Source organism: Puma concolor, chromosome E1 (genome assembly GCF_028749965.1).
Source record: "Puma concolor isolate L17-30 chromosome E1, mPumCon1.1.hap2, whole genome shotgun sequence".
Classification (NCBI taxonomy): Eukaryota; Metazoa; Chordata; class Mammalia; order Carnivora; family Felidae; genus Puma; species Puma concolor.
Window position 1 is genome coordinate 46,022,177 of NC_141680.1, and position 21,039 is coordinate 46,043,215.

The 21,039-nt window shown below is 51.6% G+C and overlaps 1 protein-coding gene and 2 long non-coding RNA genes across 39 annotated transcripts in view; 1 reads left to right on the plus strand and 2 right to left on the minus strand.

Moving 5' to 3' along the window:
• The window catches only part of LOC147574441 (pleckstrin homology domain-containing family M member 1-like), a 192,630-nt gene extending 181,520 nt beyond the window's left edge, over positions 1-11,110 (minus strand). For 14 of the 22 annotated variants that reach the window (XM_086685516.1, XM_086685517.1, XM_086685510.1 and 11 more), the window contains exons 1-3: positions 10,989-11,109; positions 5,153-5,241; positions 1,671-1,918 (exon numbers count right to left, since the gene is read on the minus strand). In XM_086685516.1, coding sequence (XP_086541642.1) covers positions 1,671-1,918; positions 5,153-5,200 — 296 coding nt within the window. In that variant the 5' untranslated portion in view covers positions 5,201-5,241; positions 10,989-11,109. Of the gene's footprint in view, positions 1-1,670; positions 1,919-5,152; positions 5,242-5,641; positions 6,059-8,411; positions 8,555-9,136; positions 9,305-10,988 lie in introns of those variants that run through there. The other 8 variants (XM_086685506.1, XM_086685500.1, XM_086685501.1 and 5 more) reach the window with 6 other exon arrangements.
• LOC147574445 (uncharacterized) lies at positions 9,812-20,525 on the plus strand. 15 transcript variants are annotated; one of them, XR_015243641.1, is made up of 6 exons: positions 14,376-14,517; positions 14,706-14,838; positions 15,788-16,380; positions 16,610-16,686; positions 18,298-18,725; positions 18,837-19,291. It is a non-coding gene; the product is annotated as an uncharacterized LOC147574445 (long non-coding RNA). The 15 variants fall into 15 exon arrangements; XR_015243642.1 differs by having other exon boundaries at positions 16,610-16,682; XR_015243640.1 differs by lacking the exon at positions 16,610-16,686 and having other exon boundaries at positions 14,381-14,517; positions 15,788-15,929; positions 16,027-16,380.
• On the minus strand, positions 12,414-15,791 carry LOC147574446 (uncharacterized). 2 transcript variants are annotated; one of them, XR_015243656.1, is made up of 3 exons: positions 15,628-15,791; positions 14,150-14,349; positions 12,414-12,794 (listed from the first exon to the last, which is right to left on the minus strand). It is a non-coding gene; the product is annotated as an uncharacterized LOC147574446 (long non-coding RNA). The 2 variants fall into 2 exon arrangements; XR_015243655.1 differs by lacking the exon at positions 15,628-15,791 and adding an exon at positions 14,606-14,720.
• Positions 20,526-21,039: the final 514 nt, after the last annotated feature.

The window sequence follows — 21,039 nt, forward strand, 5'->3', positions numbered from 1 at the left end:
CCACTGGTGAGCAGGAGCCAGTAATAATGACTGCAAGTATATACAGGCTTGGGAAAAAATCTCAGATAGCAGTGTTCTACAGGGAATTGAGAAATATTTAGCTACAACTCCCCACTTTTTCGAGGTTACTGTCATGCAGGATAATTGCCATTTTTGTTACAACTCCCCAGGCGCCCTTGACATCACCTGCTCATCCGGCATACATCTGATGAGCCCCTAAGTGCCAGGTCTTTGGAGCCGTGAAGATACAGGATACAGACATGGTCCTGCCCTCAGTCCAGGTTACTACCTTTCAAGGGCACACGGAGGTGAACCCTGTTGTCAGTAGAGCTGGGGTGGGGGGAAGGCAATCACTTCCAGGTTGCAGTAAGAACAATGCCTTAGGCAAGGCATTGAGGGATTAGGCATAGGGATTACGGATAGGCAAGGCATTGAGCTGGGCCTTGAGGGATTTCAAGCGGCAAAGATGGAAGGGGAACCTTAGGCACCAAGGACTGACAGCAAAAAGGCACCAAGGGTAGGGAAGCAGCAGCTGTGTAACAGGAGTGGTGAGCACTCCCGTTACAGCACGGGGAGGAGGAGGAGCGGCTGATTGCGTTGCAAAGTCAGGTGATGCAGGGTCTCGAGCATCCAACCGGTGAGGCAAAGTGGGGCAAGGGTCCCCACACCTGGCTCTGCGTCAGAATCACCTGGGAACCTGGTCAGGATACAGATTCTGGGGCCCCAACGAAGTGAATGGGACTCCAGGCTAGCACTGGGGAGCCTGAGAGTTTTTACACCGGAAATGACTCGACCGCAGTCACGCAGACTTCTGGGTGGGCTGCTCGGGATAAGATCAGGTACCAAACTCAGTTCCCGAACCCTTGGTCTGATGTAAATGCCCTTCCTCTGACCATCACAGTGCCCTGAGCACGTCTCGCCCATAGGCGTGCGTGCTCCACAGGGCTCAGGGAATGAGCTCGGGTTAGCTTAAGCTCAATAAATGCGGACCAGCTGCCTGACCTAAGGACAGACAGAATGAGATAAGGGGGACAATTAGAAAGCCACTGCCACCTGGGAGTGAGGTAAGACCCTGAGATAGGGCGGTGGCAGTCAGCAGGAAAAGGAAGATACAGACCGACAAGGCACCTTCAGGCTGAAGGTGGCATTTAATAGCCCTTAGAGGCAACGTGCCAGCAGCTGCTTGCTCCAAAGCCCAGGCAGTTAGGGCCAGGGCCGCAGAGGCAAACGTCCCAGGGTGGATATTCAGATGATCTGGATTCCACTGCTTTAAAAAATGCCACAGCCTCTTAGGATATAATACTTAGCATAGAGATGTTCAAACATTCCAAGGCAGGGTCAGCAAACCTCTTCTGTCAAGGGCCACTTAGTAAAGATTTTAGGCTTTGCAGGCCACACATTCTCTGTTCCAACTACCTAACTTTGCCACGGTGTGGCAAAAAAGCGGCTCCTGCTAAAGGCGACCAGCCAGGGGCCTGAGCAGCCCCAGGCCATTGCCTGTGCGCTGAGGGGCTCTTGAGGCTTGGTCTAACAATAACCCCTATCTCACCCATCTCCATTCTAGAACACAGAGCGTCTCTGCTGCCTTCCCATAGAGCTGTAGAGGGAGAGCCCAGGGTCACCCACACTGAAGCTCCTCCCCAAAGCAAAGCCTCCCCTGCTGATCTCACTTGTGGGTGACAGCTTTCAGGAGGGGCCAGAAGACAGGCTGAGGCAGAGGCTTCTGGTGGGCGCTCTTCTTCCTTTTCCCTCCGGCCTCGGCTCGGATGTGCTTGGCATGCAGTCCGTGGATAAATACAGCCTCCAGGGCACTGCACATGGTGCTGGCATCTCCGTCTTCGCTAGTGACCACTGTGTCCGAGGACACGTACTGCTTCTGCAACGCCTTCACAGATCCCACTAGCTTCTTCTTGATGACCTAGTCAGTGTCAGACATAACACAGGCCTTTAGAAGATCCTGCGGTGACCCCTGGAAGGGAAGTGCTTATCACCAAATACACGCACACCCACACACGCCTCACGTCTACCTGTGGGTGTGTATACAGCAAAACTAGCACAAGCTAATCATAGAAAACAAAGATGGGTGCCTGGGTGGCTCAGTCGGTTGAGCGTCCGACTTCGGCTCAGGTCCTGATCTCACGGTTCATGGGTTCGAGCCCCACGTCGGGCTCTGTGCTGCCAGCTCAGAGCCTGGAGCCTGCTTTGGATTCTGTGTCTCCCTCTCTCTCTGCCCCTCCCCCACTTGCACACGCACACACGCGCTCTCTCTCTTTCTCTCAAAAATAGATAAACGTTGGAAAAAAATTTTTAAAAAAGAAAGAAAGAAAACAGAGACAAAGCATAGAGGAGAAAAGGAAAATTACGTACTTATACCCCCCAGAGATAGTTATTTTTTTGCAAAGATAGTTGTATGTTTTTCTTTTGTTTTGCTTTTTAAACCGAACTTCAGTGATTTGATAGCCATAGAAATCTTGTGTTTAAATACCGGCTCCATCATAGTTACAGGTGTGGGAGCCTGGGTGATCCATCTAGGGCAGGGGTGAAGCTTTCCACCTTGTTTAGGGGTCTACGATTCCATGAAGAGGCTACAAGTGCCACTTTAGAACCATAAAAACACCAAGAAAACAGGAGCATGGTCCACATTACGAAAGATCCTAGGGGCACCTGGGTGGCTCAGTCAGTTAAGCATCTGACTCTTGATTTCAGCTCAGGTCGTGATCTCACGGTTTCTGAGTTTGAGCTCCGTATCTGGCTCTGTGCTGACAGTGTGGAGCCTGCTTGAGATTCTCTCTCTCTCTCTCTCTCTCTCTCTCTCTCTCTCTCTCTCTCTCTCCCCCCCTCTCTGCCCCTCCTCTGCCCCTCCTCTGCTCATGCTCACTCTCCCTTTCAAAATAAATAAAATAAACGTTATTTATTTAAAAATATCTTTTTAATGTTTATTTTTGAGAGAGAGAGACAGAGAGAGAGACAGACAAAGTATGAGGGGGGGAGGGGCAGAGAGAGAGGAAGACACAGAATCCGAAGCAGGCTCCAGGCTCTGAGCTGTCAGCACAGAGCCTGATGCAGGGCTCGAACCCACGAGCCGTGAGATCATGACCTGAGCCGAAACAGGACGCTTAACTGACTGAGCCACCCAGGCGCCCCTAAAATAAATAAATAAACTTTAAAAAGAAAGAAAGAAAAAAGGAAAGATCCTTGACCTGGCAGTCAGAGGCAGATGTTAGTCTCAGCTCTGTTGGTCAACAGCTGGGTCACTGCAGACATTTCACTTAACCTCACTGAGCTTAATTTCCTCATCTGTTAAACGGAACGAATACTTCCTGACCTACAGCACAGGAGTTGGGGGGTGGGGGGGGGGGATTACTCTGAGGGCAGGACTTGCTTTTTTTTTTCATTCTTGCATCCTCAACACTTGGCCTGGTTCCTGACACATGTAAGTATTCCGTTAAGGTCTGTTACATAAATCAATTATAAAATACATATATGTAAAATCCTTTGGAAAGATAAAGACAGTTCTGTCATAATATAAGCATGTCAAAATACCTATGTTTTGGAAAAGGATTGGGAGGGAATACAGAAAACCTGGTTTGAACTGTTAGCTGATAGGATTATGGATAAATATTTTACTGTTTTATTTTTATCTTAGCCCAAACAGTTCATGTTAATGTTCTTAGAAAACTTGAATGTTCTTTTTTCTTTAAAAAAAAATTTTTTTTTAATGTTTATGTATTTTTGAGACAGAGAGAGACAGAGCATGAACGGGGGAGGGTCAGAGAGAGAGGGAGACACAGAACCCGAAGCAGGCTCCAGGCTCTGAGCTGTCAGCACAGAGCCCGACGCGGGGCTCGAACTCATGGACCGTGAGATCATGACCTGAGCCGAAGTCGGACGCTCAACCGACTGCACCACCCAGGCGCCCCTGTTCCTTTTTTCTTTATAACAGCTTTAATGAGACACAATTTACATTGCATAAAATTCACTCATTTAAACTATTCAGTTCAGTGATTTTTGGTATATTCACAGAATAGTGAAACTACAGCCACTACCTAATTTTAGGACATTTTCATTCTCTCAAAAAGGAACACTGTGCCCATGAGCAGTCACTCCTCTCTAGTCCCCTCTCCCTCGACCCCTAGCAACTACTAATCTACTTTCTGTCTTTATGCATTTGCCAATTCTGGACATTTTGTGTAAATGAAGTCATACAGTATGCAGTCTTTTGATGTTAGACATCTTTTCATATGACTTATGGGTCATATACTTCTTTCATTGTTTGCTTATTTGACTTGAGAGAGAGAGAGAGAGAGAGAGAGAGGCAAAGAGAGAGGGGGACAGAGGATTCAAAGTGGGCTAGGTGGTGACAGCAAACTCCCAAATCGTGAGATCATGACCTGAGCCAAATGGACGCTCAACCGTCTGAGCCACCCAGGCCACCCTAATGCCTTCTTTTCTTTTCTTTTTTTTTAATGTTTATTTATTTTTGAGAGACAGAGAGAGACAGCATGAGAGGGAGAGGGCAGAGAGAGAGAGAGGGAGACCCAGAATATGAAGCAACCGCCAGGCACTGAGCTGGCAGCACAGAGCCCGATGCGGGGCTCCAACCCATGAGCCGTGAGATCATGACCTGAGCCGAAGTCGGATGCTCAACCGACTGAGCCACCCAGCTGCCCCTTCTTTTAATGTTTACTTATTTTTGAGAGAGAGAGAGAGAGAATGTGCATACGTGTATGTGCCTGTGGGGGAGGGGGCAGAGACAGAGCGGACCGAGGATCCAAAGCAGGCTCTGCTCTGACAGCAGAGCGCCCAATGCAGGGCTTGACCTCACAAACTGTAAGACCATGAGCCGCTTACGATCATGACGCTTAACCGTGTGAGCCACCCAGGCGCCCCATATGTATGACTTCCTTTGAGAAATCCTTGGTCTTTAGGCAGCCCGTATTAAAATCCGTCGTTTTTTATCAATTCCCATTCCATCACCAAGAAGATGTTCTAGAAAGGGCAGGATCTCCTCAGAGCCTGCTTCTGCTATAACTCTTTCTCAACCCGAGGCCTCGCTTTCCAGACAGTACTCATTCATTTCAAAGTGAGGAAAACCAACGACATGGCTGTCCCGTGCCCCCTTCCCCACCCTTGAGCCTCTCCGACTGCCTACCGGGATGGCAGCCCGGGGGTCCAGTCCATTCTCCACCACCGAGAGCATTTCCGCTCACACTGCAGCTCCCTCGGAGAATCACATGACACCTGCAGAGACAGACGGCGGCGGCCAGATGAGCAGGTTCCAGCTCCCCACCCGCAGCCAATTCTCCCCCTCCCCCAGCAGGCAGCGGGTCAGCCCATCTTCCTCAAACTGCAATGCAAAGGCCTCTGAATTCAAAAGTAAAAGCCAAGAGTGGATTTTAAGGAAGGAAACAAGGGAAGAGAAGAAATCTGAGGGCTCGGATCTCAGGAGGTGGGGAATCCTATGTGCCATGGGTGGGTCCACCCTAATCAGGGCATGGAAAGGCCTCTGTATGCCACACCACACGCTGGTACAAAAAAGCAGGGAATGAAGGGCTGATTTGGATACAGAACTAAGGGTGCGAGGGGGATGCTGCCGCTGGAGGTGCCAAGAGCCCACATGGACCAGGAAGCAGGGGCTCACAATTCACATTCGGAGCCTCTGACTCCTGTGCCAGCCCCATGTCTGCCAGCTCGGCGGGGACAAGCACAACCGAAGGAAGTTTCCAAAGGGAGGGCCTCTTGCTACATAGCTGCTTCCCCTCCAGGCACGAGGGTCCAGCTGGAGCAGCACAGGGACACGCCTAAGGGAAACAACACGGGTTCGAATCTCGATTTGCCACTAACCACTTAGGCATGCTAGGTGGGGCACCACGGCAGACGTCTCAAATGGAGGTTATGAATGTGGAAAATGCCCAGCACAGGGCCTGACGGTACTAAGGATAAATGGTGTCTATTACCCCGGTTGGATGTGGCCAAGCCTTACAGGCAAAGGCCACTGTCTGAATGAGTCCGCTCAACTACCTGAAGTCAGTACACAGGTAAATCCCTCAGGGCACTGGCTCCCCCCCACCCCCCGGGGGTGGCTTAGGTCGGGGGTGGGGGGGCCTCAACCTGAGCCTCGGGGGGGGGGGGGGGCTGTTGGCTCGCCTGGACCGCCCCAGCCACTTGGACGGACCAGGATTGGGTAGGCACATTCCCATCTAAACAGATCTCTAGTGACCACACTGCCGAGCATGGAGGGACACCAAAAAACAGGTCATCGCTGTCTCTGTTCTCAAAAATCGATGGCCCAAAGAAGTTATCAAATGGAGGCATGCTGAATGGATTTTGTACTGTTTACACACATTGCTTCATTCATTCCTTGGAACCACCCTAGGCGAGCTCTTTTATTATCCAGATCTAACAGATACGAAATCAAAGCTGACCCAGGTCAAGGAACTTCCCAAGATCCCAGGGCTGATCAGTGGCGGGCTCTACCACCTTCGGCCAGGATGACATCCACCCTTCTGGAAGAGGCAGGTGTGAGCTAGGGCTAAGGGGTGGCTGGGGAGGGGGCAGGGGAGTCTTGGGAGGAGGGCTCTTCGGCCGGGGGCCCAGGTGGCGGGATGCAAGGGAGCATCGGGTTGAGTCTGGCAGGAAAGGTTTACAGGCGAACAGCGAGGCATGGAGAACGGCAGGGTGGCCCTAAATGATGAAAGACGCTCTGATTCACCCCTGGCCTCTGGATCCGGCAGAGGGTGAACAGGACCCAGCGCCGACCTTCCTAAGTAAGGACATGCAAAGAGAGACAGGTGTGTGGAGGACGGGCCCCACGAAACCAGCTCTGGTCAGCGCACAACAGACTGACAGGAGGAACACTAGCCCCTGGCCACAGCCCATCACACTGTCTCTCCCTCCACCACTTTCCCAGCTCCTACCCACCGGGAATCCTCAGGACCCTTTGCTGGAGACCAGCTCCATGCTCTGGCCACCAGGGCACCGGGAGAAGGGGACGTACTACAGAGTCGGTCCTGAAACCGTGCCTGATCCTAGAGGCTGGGTTTCTTCAAGGCTACCCTACGCAGCCCTGCAGGCCAAGTTCAGGCTCTCTGGCTTTGAGACCCTGGCATCCAATCCCCTTTGGTAATTCCGGGGGCCTGCCCTTCTAGACAGAGCCTCAAGCCCTAAAACTGCCCTTCCCTCAGCCGGCCTCAAGGCTTGGGCCTCAGCAATCTGAAGAGGAGGACCATTGAGGCCTCATCAACTAATTAACTGAATATAATATTCACTGGAGGGAGGGAGGCTTATCATTAAGTGGGTGTCCTGGCCAAGTCAGGATCTGCTGAAAAAACAAAGTAAACTGACACTGAGGTCAGAGCAGGGCCAGACAAGAGACAACTGTGACCTAAAACAGTGTCAGGAACGTCACAAAAGGACAACCGTGCAGAGAAACCTAGAAGAATGGCCACTTGACAATTCACAAAACAGAACTGAGACGTGGGGGTCAGGCCAAAGTTCCGGGCACATCTTTCTTTGCAGGAAACCAAAGCTCCCTACATAGGCCTGTCGGTGCTAGAACGCCTCAGGAAGGCAGGCAATGGCTCAGAGGCAGGACCACGACCATCTACGATGTGAGATCTCTGGGCTCTGGGTCTCCTGACTGCTAGGTCAGCACTCCAGCAGGCTCCTTGGGTGGGCCAGACCCCCATCTACCATGCTATGGGACTGGTTTCACTTTCTATCCTCAGAACTGTCTTCACTGACACCAAGAAGCAAACGAAAGAGGGGTGGGTCTTCAGGAGACCCAGAATAAAGAGAGCAAGTAGAGAGTTCAAACATCCCTGATACAGTTGAGCAGAAAAGGTGAGTGCCGTGTGCCTTTAGGAAACTCCTAAGCCACCCTTCGTCTACCTCTGCCCCTCGGTATCGGTGCACTCTGGCACAGGATCTCATTCTCTATCCTCATTTAATTCTTAAAACAATCCTGTGAGAGAAGGATGATTATCCCTCATTCACAGAAGAGAAAACTGAGGCTCAGTAGAAACACGCCTCAGGTGAGGGACAGAATTTTCTCATTCCAAGCTCTGTGCCTTTCGCCAGTTCATACTGTCCCAGGTCCTTGGTTCAAAGAGTTTCAGGCAAACTTATTATTCACAGACTCTTCAGAAGCTCCACCTTATCAAAGAAGGCCTAACACTGACAAGAAACAATCTTGCCCATCAGATCTGTGGCCCCACCTAGCTGACCACAGGTCCTTTCCATGGCAGCCAGGTTTCCGAGCTGTCCCTCCTCAAACGTTCCAACACACAGGAAGGAATCGTTGTGGTTGATTCTCTTCGTGATACTGCCTGGCCTTCTATAAACATCCAATTTCACTTCCTCAGGAGACTAAGGAAGAACGAAAAGAGGAGAAGGACTCAGATGAGACTTACATTAAAAGAAGAAATGGATAACCTGGCTTCACCACTTTCGAAACACTCCGTTCATCAGTAAACAGCAACCTCCTCTTCTGAGAGACTTCCCCGCCATCCGCGACAGCCTCGTCTCTACGGCCTGACTCCGATCCTGCACCTGGCTATGCACGACAACAGGCCGGTGTTTAAGCCCTCCAGCTGCTCTACCAGGTGATGAGTCAGGGTTTTCAGTTGGAAACAAATGACAAAGTTATCTTCTGATTCAGAAAGACAGCGGATACTTCAGACATGTGAGTGCTGAGTAAACAGCACCTCCTTCTACCTGAAGAAAGTTGGATTTCTAGACAAGAGCCCTGTGGGGGGTGGGATGGGTGTGTGTGTTGGGGGTGGGGTGGGGTTGGGCAACAAAGCAACTGAATATCAGCTGGAGGGCAAGCAACTTCTAGCTCGTGATTCCCAGTCCAAAGGCTAGTGGGTGAGGCCAGAAATGTGAAGTCTAGGAACACTGGGTATCTTTCTTTCCTCCCTCCCTCCTTCCATCCAACAACACCCATCTCTCCCATATTCTTGTCCCAGGTCCCTTAAGATTCTGGCAAGGACCAAACTCTGAGTGAATGAAAGCAGGACCTTTGCCTGACTCATTCACCATTGTATTTCTAATGCTTCAAACAGTGCACGGCACAGGGTGGTGCTCAAGAAATACTTGCTGAATGAACAGATGAGTAAAATAAAAAGGCTCAGACCGTTGCAGACCGTAAGAGGTTGAGGTATACAACTTTTCAGTGGTGGGGTCACTGTGGAACTCCTTCCATTACACCAAGCTGCCAACAGGCTGAAACCCTTCAGAGATCACACCTTCACGGAAGGGGACATTGAAGGTCAAAGGCCATCCGATTCTCGAAGGCGTGAGACTACAAATGCAAGCAAAGACAATGGGTCTTCTTTGGGGTCCTTTACAATGGCTGTCAAATGGCCAATCCTTCGGAGTTTGGTCACCAGAACTTAGAGGGGAGGTGCACCCCCAAATCCCAGGAGATTATAAATGTTAACAATGGAGCCTGGGTGCCTCAAGAATGTCTAGCTACTCTGAGATAACTTGACTCTCTGTGTTCATGGGTAATCAAAATGGTCAAAACTCAATGCTCCAGCACCTGCCAAAAGAGGAAGCAATTCAACAGCCTCCACGGAGGCCTCGGCGTCCCCAGGATCCACTCATCTCTACTCTTCACAACATGTAACGTCACCTCTGGCACATTCGGTAGCGGGACTAATCTACAACCAGTTCTGGCCAGGAGGGGCACTGGGTGAGGGTCCTTTCTAAGCGGCAGGGCAATACACATGGACATGATTCTGTGACCACAGCCAACCCCACACAGTGGAACCCCTGGAGTTTCTCCAGATCATCACCCAAAAGGAAGTGATAAGCTCCCACTGCCCCAGCTGAATGAGTAGCTGTCCCTCACCTTCCAGGTATTTGGATGATACCTACCATTCCAGCAGCCAACGCGAGTGATGTAATATGGATGCCAGGAACACAATCCTTAAGGACAGCTACAGGGGACCTGACATCCAGGAAAAGCACTTGACCCACGGGAGAAGGATCTCTACTCCTCCACACTTACTTACCATCTGAGGCCCTGCATCAATTGAGGTGTTCGGCAAGTGCCTGGCTCTGAGAAAGCAGGTGGGGTCGGCAGGGGACTGCACTAGGTTCTCAGATCAAATGGGGACCACATCAAGGGAAGAATGGGCGCAGAGTTGGGATGAAGAGTTGAAACGGGGATAGGAAGACGTCAGTCTAACAAGATTGGGTAGGGGTGGTGGGAACTAGGGCAGCAAGAGTTGGGGGGTGGTTTAGCAAAGACTCAGGAATGAAGTGTCCTCAGGCTGGCTGGGGATGGAAAGAAAGTACGGGGTGGGCTTGGAAGTTAGGGGTTGAGTGGGCGAGGACAAGAAGATACATACAAGACTTGAGATAGGGCTGAGATCAGAGTTATCAAGAAGAGGGGGGTAAGCGCAATAGGGCATCTACTGTGGTGGTAGGTATTAAATGAGTGGGGGGAGGTGGGTGTTTTGGCTGAGCAGACCTTGGGGGGCTGAGCAGGGGGGCTGGGATAAGAAAGCTGAGCCTGAAAAGGGGTAAGCCAGAAAGACGGGGAGGGGGGAGGGGGGGTTCGAGGAGGTCTGCGTGGAGCACTGGGATCGCCAAAGGGGTTGAGGGGTGAGAATGAGATGCGTCAGAGGGAGGCGGAGGGAAGTGGCTGTCCTAGGGGTTGGAAGTGGGCTGCCGTGGGGTCGAGTGTGGCTGCACTTACGCAAGACCAGTGGTGAAGGGGTGAGGGTAAGGGCTGGGCTCGGGTCACGGGTGAAGAAGAGGAAGGGGACGGGTCAGCACTGGCTGTTTGGGCTGAAGGCTCGGGTCCGAGTGGGGTAGGGTGCGGGGCTCAGGCGGGGAAGGGAAAAGGCTCTGAAGCAGGACAGTTTCAAAGCAACCAAGGGTTTGCGATCACGGACAGGGCTGGTGACCCATCGCCCGTTCTCGTCTCGGCCCCGCCGTCCCTTCTCACCCTCCTCGCCCTCTGACCCCTAACTCACCAGAGGGAGCGGGGACGGGGCGCGGGGCACTCCTGGCCACGGCAGCCCCTAAGCCTCCGACCAGGCGCTGCGGCCTCCCGGCCAGCGACAACAGGAAACGGCGCTCGCGGCGCCGGACGCCATCACGTTGGTTCGGCGTCCGGCCCCGCCCCCGGACCGCGGAGCCAATCGCAGGGCCGGCGGAGCCTCGGGGCGGGGCCACCGCTCGGGAAAGCCCAAGTCACCAGCCCCGGAGCAGGTGAGTGATCTGGGAGGCTGGGGACTCTGCGACCCGAGATGCGCACGAAGAGGCGAGGCCACCGGGGTAGCCCACCAGTGTCGGGCGGAACGTGTCCTACTGCCCGCCCCCAGAAGTGTCTGCGTCTCACTAGATCCCGGCCGCCTTCTGGGTTCATGACCTTGCCTGGGCACAGCACTATCTACCATTGAGGCTGTCTGTTGGCCTCCTGCCCGGAAGGTTCCCACTTGTAAAATCGGACCAATAACGTCTACCCTAGTTTTGCCTCCCTGAGGGCATCAGTGCAGTAGGTGCTTCCCGCCTGGTGGTTCTCAGGAAAAGCATACAGGTTTTGATCACCGCTGTCACCAAGGGAGCACCTTTAGGTACCCGTCAGCCCCCAGGCATGAAGCTTAAGGTTCTGGTTATTCTCATCTAGCCAGCAAGTTGTTTGTTTCCTTTACTTGGTAGAGTTGATATTTCTCTTTCACATGGACTCGGAACAGAAGGTCAAGAGTGTGTGTTGGTGGGGGTGGGGAGAGATGTCTTGTGCTTTGGACACTTCATACCTGCAGGCTTAGGTCAAATGGGATCTTAGGGCCTGAGTGTGGGGTGAGTAGTGGGGTGGAGAGGTACTGCTATCTGCAGGTTCAGGGGGACTTTGGGGGTGTCTACAGGGCTGGTCTGGGAACGGGACAGTTCTTGGAAGAAAGCTCCACTGATCTGGGCCAGGCTCTCCATCAGCCTTTCTGGGAAGGGGAGAAGAAGGGGTCCCAGTGCCTGTTTCCATTTATAAAACCAGCTGTTGAAGATGTGGCACCTGAGTGTGTGCGGGTTGCCCCTTCAATAATTCTCTCTCTAGGAGCGAGAACCACCTCTCCTCGATTTTAGACTAGATGAATCTGAGTACATTTAGTATGGTTAACAGTTGAACAGAAAGTTAGAAATAAGGACACGGAGGGATGCCGGGGTGGCTCGGTCGGTTAAGTGTCTGACTTCGGCTCAGGTCACAATCTCACAGTTGTGAGTTCCAGCCCTGCATTGGGCTCTGCGCTGACCGTGCAGAGCCTGCTTGGGATTCTCTCTCTCTCTCTCTCTCTCTCTCTCTCTCTCTCTCTCTGTCTCTCTGCCCCTCCCTCGCATGTGCTCTCCCTCTCAAAAGTAAATAAACATTAAAAATAAATAAATAAGGACACAGAAGCAAAGCATTATCTTAGCATTAAACAACTTGGAAAGTAAGGAATTTACTAGGAAATCCAGCTTCCTGGGCAAAAGGATAGTGTTTCTGGTTATAATTATAGCACATCAAGAGCATCAGTGTCTTGATACAAGCATGCCCTCCCCCAGATGGAGCCAGCAACATTCCTCAGTTCTTCCAATGAATTTGTACGCAGCCGCTGTCTGCAAAAGCTGTGGGAACCCCGCATGGTAATCTCTTGTCTATCTTTTCAGGAGCCCCCGTCTCCTGGTCTTCTCTTACTTCTCAGGCCTCTCGGCCCCTCTGCAAAGTCGACGGGCTTGTCTTCCTCTCTCCATCTTACTCTGGCGCACGTTTCCACCATTCATGGGCCACGAGTCCACCAGGTAGTCTGAGGCCGGAAAAAAAAAAAAAATCTCCCATTACCCTGTTATTTGAGCAATAATAAAGGTACATGCAAAGTGCCATGGTGCCAGAGAAGAGGCCTGGAAGGTTATCCTGGCGGAAGCACCTTTTATCTGAGCCTTCCGGGTGGACACAGGAAAGGGCGATGCCGATGCCGGCGAAGAGACTGGTAGAGAAACGGCTGGTGGGTAGGAATGCAGACTGAGCTCAGGGGAGGGTGCACGGAGAGGTGGAGAGGAAGCTAGGAAGTAAGGCCAGAGTAAGGGGAGGGGGATCAGAATGGAAGGGGGAGATAAAGACAGATTGGGCAATGGGGAAAGGGAGGAGGCACAGACAGAGCTGGAGGCCAGCGCAGGAAGGGCTCAGACGCTCACAAAGGCACTGGTCTGTCAGAGTCAAGCACTAGGCATAGTCATTCAAAGCCAGGCAGGAGAACTGCAGGCATCTGAACTTCTCGGGGGTCTAAGGTGTTGATTCCTGAACCCCGCCCCTGCCCTGGAGAGTCACTCTGGGATGAGGCCCAAGCATTTAGCCTTGGCCCAGACCTTTTCTGTCTCTTGCCCTCCCACCCGTGGATCTGAAGGGTGAGAAAATGTGAGGATCTCTCTTTAACCTAGGAGCTGAAGGGCAAGGGATTTAACAGGTGTGGAAAACAGAGGCTCCTAGTTGCCAGATAGGAATTTTGATTTATCCTTAGCAACCACCCTGAAGGTAAGCACCATTGTTATGCCCATGGCATAGATGATAAAACAGGCTTAAGAGAGGTTAAGGAACTTGGGGGCCCAAGGCCATACAACTCATAATTACTACGGGTGGGATCCTCACCCAGCTCTGATTCTAGCTGGAGAACTAGCATAATTCAGTGGCCGAGCAAGTGGGCTTTGGAGCCAGGAATGCTTAGGTTTGAATACCGGCTCTACCCCATACCGTTTTCTAGGCCTTCCCTAAGACAGCGCGGGGCCCAGCACAACCCAGCAAGTGTGGGCCTGAGACCACTGCCACAGTCAGTGGTTTTCATAGGCCCCTCGAGATGGCACCAGAGATAGAAACTTCTAAGTTTGATTGGTGGTTAGAAAAGAGAAGTAAATCACAACACTCTGAGGCCCCTTCGCCTCAGGCAGAGGGGCCAGAGTGTGTGACTTCCGGGAAGTTCCCCAAACTATCTGAGCCTCAGTTCCTCATCTGTAAATTGGGGAAAATATCAGTTGCCGTGAGGATTAAAGAAGATAATATCCTCAGGACGGTTTCTGGTCTGAAGTAAGCACTTGAGGATAACTAGCTATATTATTATTATTATTATTATTATTATTATTATTACAGTTTTGGCTAATTTGTACCTACCCAGTCCAGTCAGATCTCCGTTTTCTAACTGGTCTTTGAGCACTGGAGTGAGAGCCTCTCTTGTTGGAACCCCAGATGTATCCTTACTTGGTCTCTGACCGAAATCATCTAAGTAGGACTAATGCCACCATTTCTTTTGAAACCGGAATAGGTAATGTTCTCATGGCTTCTGTTGCAGGAAGCTGGTTCCTCCCACTCTCCTTGAAGAAACGGATTTAAAGGGTTCATAAAAATGATTTGTCAATTCTATCTCAATGAAGTTGGACACAAATACAGCTTTGAGGTGCAGTTGACAAAAGAATGGACTCTGTAAGCCTCCCAAATGTTATCACACGTAGTTTACAGTTCAAATAGTACGAAATGAAATGGTGAGGAAACAGAATGACCCGCAGCAGCCTCTTGCCTCGACCATCCCCACCCTCCTGGGCCAGCTCACCAGTCCTCGGTCCTCCTTACCTCTCGCTGGGTCTTCGGGTGCTTATCTCCACCTGTCTTGTGTTTCTAGCTCTTAATTCTTCCATTTAAAAGATTTAAAAAAAAATTTTTTTTTTGAAAGAGAGAGAAGGAGAGAGAGAATCCCAAGCAGGCTCTGCACCGTCAACACAAAGCCCGATGCGGGGCTCGAACCCACGAACCGTGAAATCGTGACCTGAGCTGACGTCAGACGCTCAACCGACTGAGCCACCCAGGTGCTCTGATTCATGCATTTTAGACACTGTCTGTGGACGTCCTGGCAACACAGGCAAGGAGTTAGGTCTTTAACACCCCCCACCCATTCCATTCTTGGGGTTTACTTTTGTCACTCTTGCCCCACGAGTGACAGTGGTTGCAGAATTGTGACTAGGCAAGTATTGTTCACCGCAGAGCTTACTCATGTAGTCCGATGGCACTCGTTTCTGTCCCCCGACCCCCCGGGGTTTAATTTCTTCTCCTTCTCTTTCTGTGCTGCCCGCCACGATCACTCCTCCACTCCGCTCCAGTGCTCTGGCATGACAGTGCCATTCCCCTCGGCTACCTCCTTGACCTGTCCTACGCTGCTGTCCTGGAACCTTCCTTCGCTGCTTCCTGGGCTGGGCTTTTCCTGGCTCCCTTCTCTTCTTGCTTTCTTCACTCTCTCTCTTAATCTGCAGTTAAGAATCCCTTTCTAATATTAAAAAATAGAATGGTCTTTGGACCTGCTCGTGATCGTAGGTATCCTTTCGATATCTATTAATTGGGACAAAAAATACAGAAAGACCAAAAGTTACTATGAAGGCACTCCTGCTCTTAAGTGAATTTGTGTTTTACTCACAATAGCATCTATGAACGTGTGAAAGCCTGTTCAAAGTTCAGGCTTAGGGTTAGTTCAATCTAGCCTCAATGTCTGGTCTTCCATTTGTCACCTCACCCCCTCAACTTGCCGTGAGACAACCCCTCTCTTGACTTTCTATTCAGTTCCTGTGCCCTAGCAGAGACTTAAGTACTGGTTTAAGGCCCACCTTGCAGGTGCACGTGGCCATGGCTGGCCAATCAGGGTCTCCTCCTACCAGATACAGAGTCCAAGCAGACCAATCAGAGGCTTTTTGAAGACTGGCTTTCCTTTATGAGGCTTGCTCAACCTCAGTGGAGAGTTGGAGTTACTAACGACTATCTTTGCAGTCTTGGGGCATGCATCCTGAAGCCTGAAGCCATCATGGAGGAAAGCACAACTGAGGGACAGCTGCGGAGAGAATGACGTTTGAGCGCTAGATGCGGCCAGCTTTAAGATCTTAGGCTTCCCGGTTATGTGAGCCGATACACTGTATGACATTTTTGGTTTAAGCATATTTTAGTTGGATTTCTTTCACTTGGAGCATAAAGAGCGGCGACTGATACATTGTCTTTGCGAACTTGGGCAGGTTATACAAGCGGTGTGTACAGACTTGGACCGTGACAACGCAGCTCCCATTAGGTCCCCTGTGGCTGCCCTGTTATCAGCCTGAGCCTGAGACAGCTTGACGTGGAATAGTCCGTTTTAGGGTCTGGAGGAAACGACTTACCATGAGTCACTGCCCTAAAATATACTTTCTACCCACATGCCCGGTGCCTGGAATTCTGTGGTGATGGTGGCATTCCTTAGCGTCAACCATGGCTCTCTTCAAGCGGTTCTCCTTTGGAGTGTGGAGTCTGCGATATTAAACTTGTAGAAGTCCTTTCTTCTGGAGGTCCCTCTGGGAGGCAGTGGATCCAGGATGCGGTGTAGACAGACCTAGGTACACATCTCAGTTCCCAATGGCACGGTCCCTTTGCAGCTTTGGGGGCAAACACATAGCACTGTGTGCTGACCTTTAGGAGGTCAGTCTGTATTACATAAGGAATCCTATGCAGAGAGTGAAGAAATGGTCTCAGATTCACCCAGTAATATCCCCGAGTCAGCCCTGAGGGCAGGGTCTGGCACTAGGCGTTGGGAAGAGGAAGGAGATGTGATTCTTGTCTTGTCAGGGCTCCTGACCTAACAGAGAACTGCGGTTGAGTCTTCACATGGACGGACGCTATCTTTCACTCCGCGCCATTCGTAGGTGACGCCTAGAAGAGCAGGGCCACCGTGTCGTAGCCTCTAACCCACGACTCTGTCACATTCTGGGAGAGAGAATTATGGGCCCTCCCCGCATCCCCGCTCCTGCTGTGTCTCCTCGTGGCCACAGTGTACTTTCCCATCCCTGGCTTGGGGCTTGGGGCTGGTTCCGTGCTTAGGCTCGAAGAGGCTCCGTGCTTAGGCTCAAAGAGAGCAAGAGTGCTTGCTCTCTTCCGCTTCTCTTGGGTAGCCGCTGCCTCTTCAGCCTGGGTCCCGGCAGCAACGCAGGGAGACAGGACCAGCAGCGAGAAGCCGCGCCGATCCAGCCAGCAGGGCATTAAAGTACAGCGGTAACGGCCAACCTGTGAGAATCGGTTTCCCAGCCTCCTGAGTTTTGAGGATGGTTTATTAGTTAGCACTGTTGTGGCAAAAGATAACAGATACATGGACTCCCTCCGTTATCAGGTTACGTACAGGTTCAGCTGCTGCAGTAGAGACCCGACACAACAGTGGGTTAAGTGAATTTTTTTTAATTCTTTTTTTTTTAATCCTTTTTTTCGGGGGGGGGGGGAGTGCAGGCGGGGGAGGGGCAGAGAGAGTGGGGCAGAGGATCCAAAGCGGGCTCTGCGCTGACAGGCTGACAGCACAGAACCCTACGTGGGACTCAAACTCACGAACCGCGAGATCATGACCTGAGCTGAAGTTGGATGCTTAACCGACTGAGCCACCCAGGCGCCCTTTAATTCTTTTTGGTTTTAAGTGTTTATTTCTTTTTGAGATAGAGACAGAGATTGAGTGGGGGAAGGGCAGAGAGAGAGGGAGACACAGAGTCCGAAGCGGGCTCCAGGCTCTGAGCTGTCAGCACAGAGCCCGATGTGGGGCTTGAACCCACAAACGGTGAGATCCTGACCTGAGCTGAAGTCGGACACCTAACCGACTGAGCCATCCAGGCGCCCCAACAGTGGGTTAAATTAAAAAACAGCTTGGGGCGCCTGGGTGGCGCAGTCGGTTAAGCGTCCGACTTCAGCCAGGTCACGATCTCGCGGTCCGTGAGTTCGAGCCCCGCGTCGGGCTCTGGGCTGATGGCTCAGAGCCTGGAGCCTGGAGCCTGTTTCCGATTCTGTGTCTCCCTCTCTCTCTGCCCCTCCCCCGTTCATGCTCTGTCTCTCTCTGTCCCAAAAATAAATAAACGTTGAAAAAAAAAAAAAACAGCTTCTTGGGGGCACCCGGGTGGCTCAGTCGGTCAGGTGTCTGACTTCGGCTCAGGTCATGATCTTGCCGTTCATGGGTTCGAGCCCTGGGTCGGGCTGTGTGCGGACGGCTCGGAGCCTGGAGCCTGCTTCACATTCTGTGTCTCCCTCTCTCTCTGCCCCTCCCCCGCTCATGCTCTGTCTCTGTCTCTCAAAAATGAGTCAACATTGAAAAGAAATTTTTTTAAGAAGCAGCTTCTTGATCTCTCATATGATAATCCGGTTAAGTACTGGATCTGGGGCTGGTTCGGTGGCTCTTATGTCAGGGAGCCAGGCTCCTTCTGTTTTCCTGCTCTACCACCCTGGGGTGTAGCCCTCATCCAGATGAGGCCTTTGTACTGTTGAAATCTTCATTTCCTCCACAGGGTGGCGCCAGACCGCTCTCTGCCACTGCCCTGGAACACAGGCAGCCTAAGCACCATTCCTGCCTCTGCTTCGGGCCTCGGGACTTTTCTTCTTCTTGAATGAGTGTGCTCCCGCCCCCCAGCTGGTGCTCCACGCCATCCCCCAGGTCTCAACAACATACCCCCACCAGGACCACAGGAGCCAGAGCTGGTCGTGCCTGGTGCTCCTCAGGACTGAGAGGCCCTGACCTCCGTGGGGGCAGGAGCCCGCCAGCATGACCAGTCGGGACTCCCAGGTTAAGAATCCAGTGGAGCCTCCTGGTCATCCTCAATCTGCTCTGCCCTTCGTCTCCCGCTCGCAGATCCCTGCTGACCTCCAGCCCTGAAGAAGCCGGAGAACCTCTGCTTCCCCCACCTCCCCGTCCGCCTTGTCCTACTTCAGTAGTTTGGTGAGCATAAAAAGGCCTGTCAAAGTGGTCCCTCTGTTTGGGGGATGGGCTCAGGAGGGGTGGGCATGTGGGTTCGGAGGGTGACAGATTCTTTCTCCAAATGCTCGCCAGGCTCCTCCGAGCCCTCTTCTTGATTCAACCTTGCTTGGCCTGTGAAGACTTGAACAACCACGGGCATGGTTGCTGGCAGCTCGTGGCCGCATCCCTAGTAGGACTCTAGCCTCCCTTAAAGTGCCTGCCTGCAAAACTCCCGGCTGTCTAAAGGATTGGCTGCTTAGTCCAGCCGACGCCTGAAGATCGGGCCCCTGTCTCCCAGCTTCTGTGAGAGGGCAGGAGCTTAACTCTGAGAAGTGTCAGCAAAGCCAGATGGGTCTCCTATGGGCCAGCGTCCCTTCCTGCTTTTTGTCATCTTTCACTTCTGATTATAGAGCCCCCACTCATTCCCTTCCCTAGTCCCTCATTCTCCCTGTGAAATACCCCATCACCTCTGTAATACTCCCAGTTGGGTGCCTGCTCACGATGAACCCTTTCCCCTACGGCACTGCAATACTATGTTACTGACTGAACTCTGTCTGGATTACTTTAAGTAGTGTCTGCTTTTGTTTATCTTCATCAGGGGAGGTGTGCGGGATCAGCCTTTTAATTTTTTTTTTTTAATATTTTGTTTTGAGAGAGAGGCAGGGTGCAAGCAGGGGGGTGGGGGAGGGCCAGAGAGCGAGGAAGACACAGACTCCAAAGCGGGCTCCAGGCTCCGAGCTGTCAGCACAGAGCCCGACGTGGGGCTCAAACCCAAGAACCGTGAGATCATGACCTGAGCCGAAGTCGGTCGCTCAACTGACTGAACCAGCCAGGTGCCCCAACAGCCTTTGAAATTAAATTATTTTCAGGATCAGCTTTTTAAGTAAGCATCCCAGGGATGTTTGCGTATAGAGGTCCAAAGGCTATATTTTGAGAAATCATGTTTCCCTGTGGAGATCTTTTCTCTGGCAGCCCTTTTGAATGGGGGCTATGTTTTCTCAGATACCGCATTGCCAATAGTCCATCCAGCTTTAATTCCAGTGAGAACGTTCCAGAGATGAAACTAAGAATCAACTCCAGGCGCTTCTCCAGTCACCTCTGGGGATGAGTGTATGTCGTCAGCATCCAGCGCCTCACCTGCTGCCCAGCTAGAATGACACCTTTCAGGGTTTCTGACTTAGAAACACGACCACCAGGTTACTCCATGTGGACACCACCCCCCTTTTACAAAGCCTTTGAACACCCACCCATCAGGAGGGGTTTGCTGGATAATGTTGGTTGGCTCTTGACACCCATTTCTAGCCCCTTCTTTGCAGGTCCTGGAAACCCACGAACCATAGTTCACAGATTCCCTCGGCAGCAGAATTCTGCCAATAAAGCGTACCTGTGTGAGATTTAGAAGGCGGGAAGGAGGCGGAAGCCATGCTTTTCTCCTCTGCAGCAGCAGACATGCAGGCTGAATGTTGGAGTCCATACTCCCCACCAGTCAGGCTTGGGGCCATGGGGCTGTAGTGACCCCAGCAGGGGCTTCCCGAAGTTTCCTGACTGAGTGGCAGCAGCAACTTTGAATCTATGGAAAGCAACTGTGGTAAAGTAACCTGAGAGCTAGTGGTGCGATTCCCCCCTGGCCCTGACCTTCACCACCGCGAGCCCCACCAGTGGTGAGCACCAATTGCTTGTATAACCTTTGCGTGTGTGTGTGTTTGAAATATCTAGAATGGTTTGTTTTCCTGGCTATGGTAGTTTTAAAATATGTTCACAAAACTGAGGGTTGACGGGGGGTGGGAGGGAGGGGAGGGTGGGTGATGGGTATCGAGGAGGGCACCTTTTGGGATGAGCACTGGGTGTTGTATGGAAACCAATTTGACAATAAATTTCATATATTGAAAAAATATAAAGATCTACTGAATGAGTGCTGGAAAAAAATAAAAAATAAAATATGTTCACAAATTCTTTGACTCTTCTCTTTAATTTTTTTTTAACGTTTATTTATTTTTGAGACAGAGACAGAGCATGAACGGGGGAGGGGCAGAGAGAGAGGGAGACACAGAATCCGAAGCAGGCTCCGGGCTCTGAGCCATCAGCCCAGAGCCTGACGCAGGGCTCGAACTCATGGACCGCGAGATCGTGACCTGAGTTGAAGCCAGACGCTTAACCAACTGAGCCACCCAGGCACCCCGACTCTTCTCTCTTTAAAAGGTGGGGTCTAAATTCCCACCCCTTGAATGGGAACTGGATTTAGTGACTAAGTCACTGCTAAATGCTGCTCTGTGCCATCTGAGGTGAGGTCATAGGA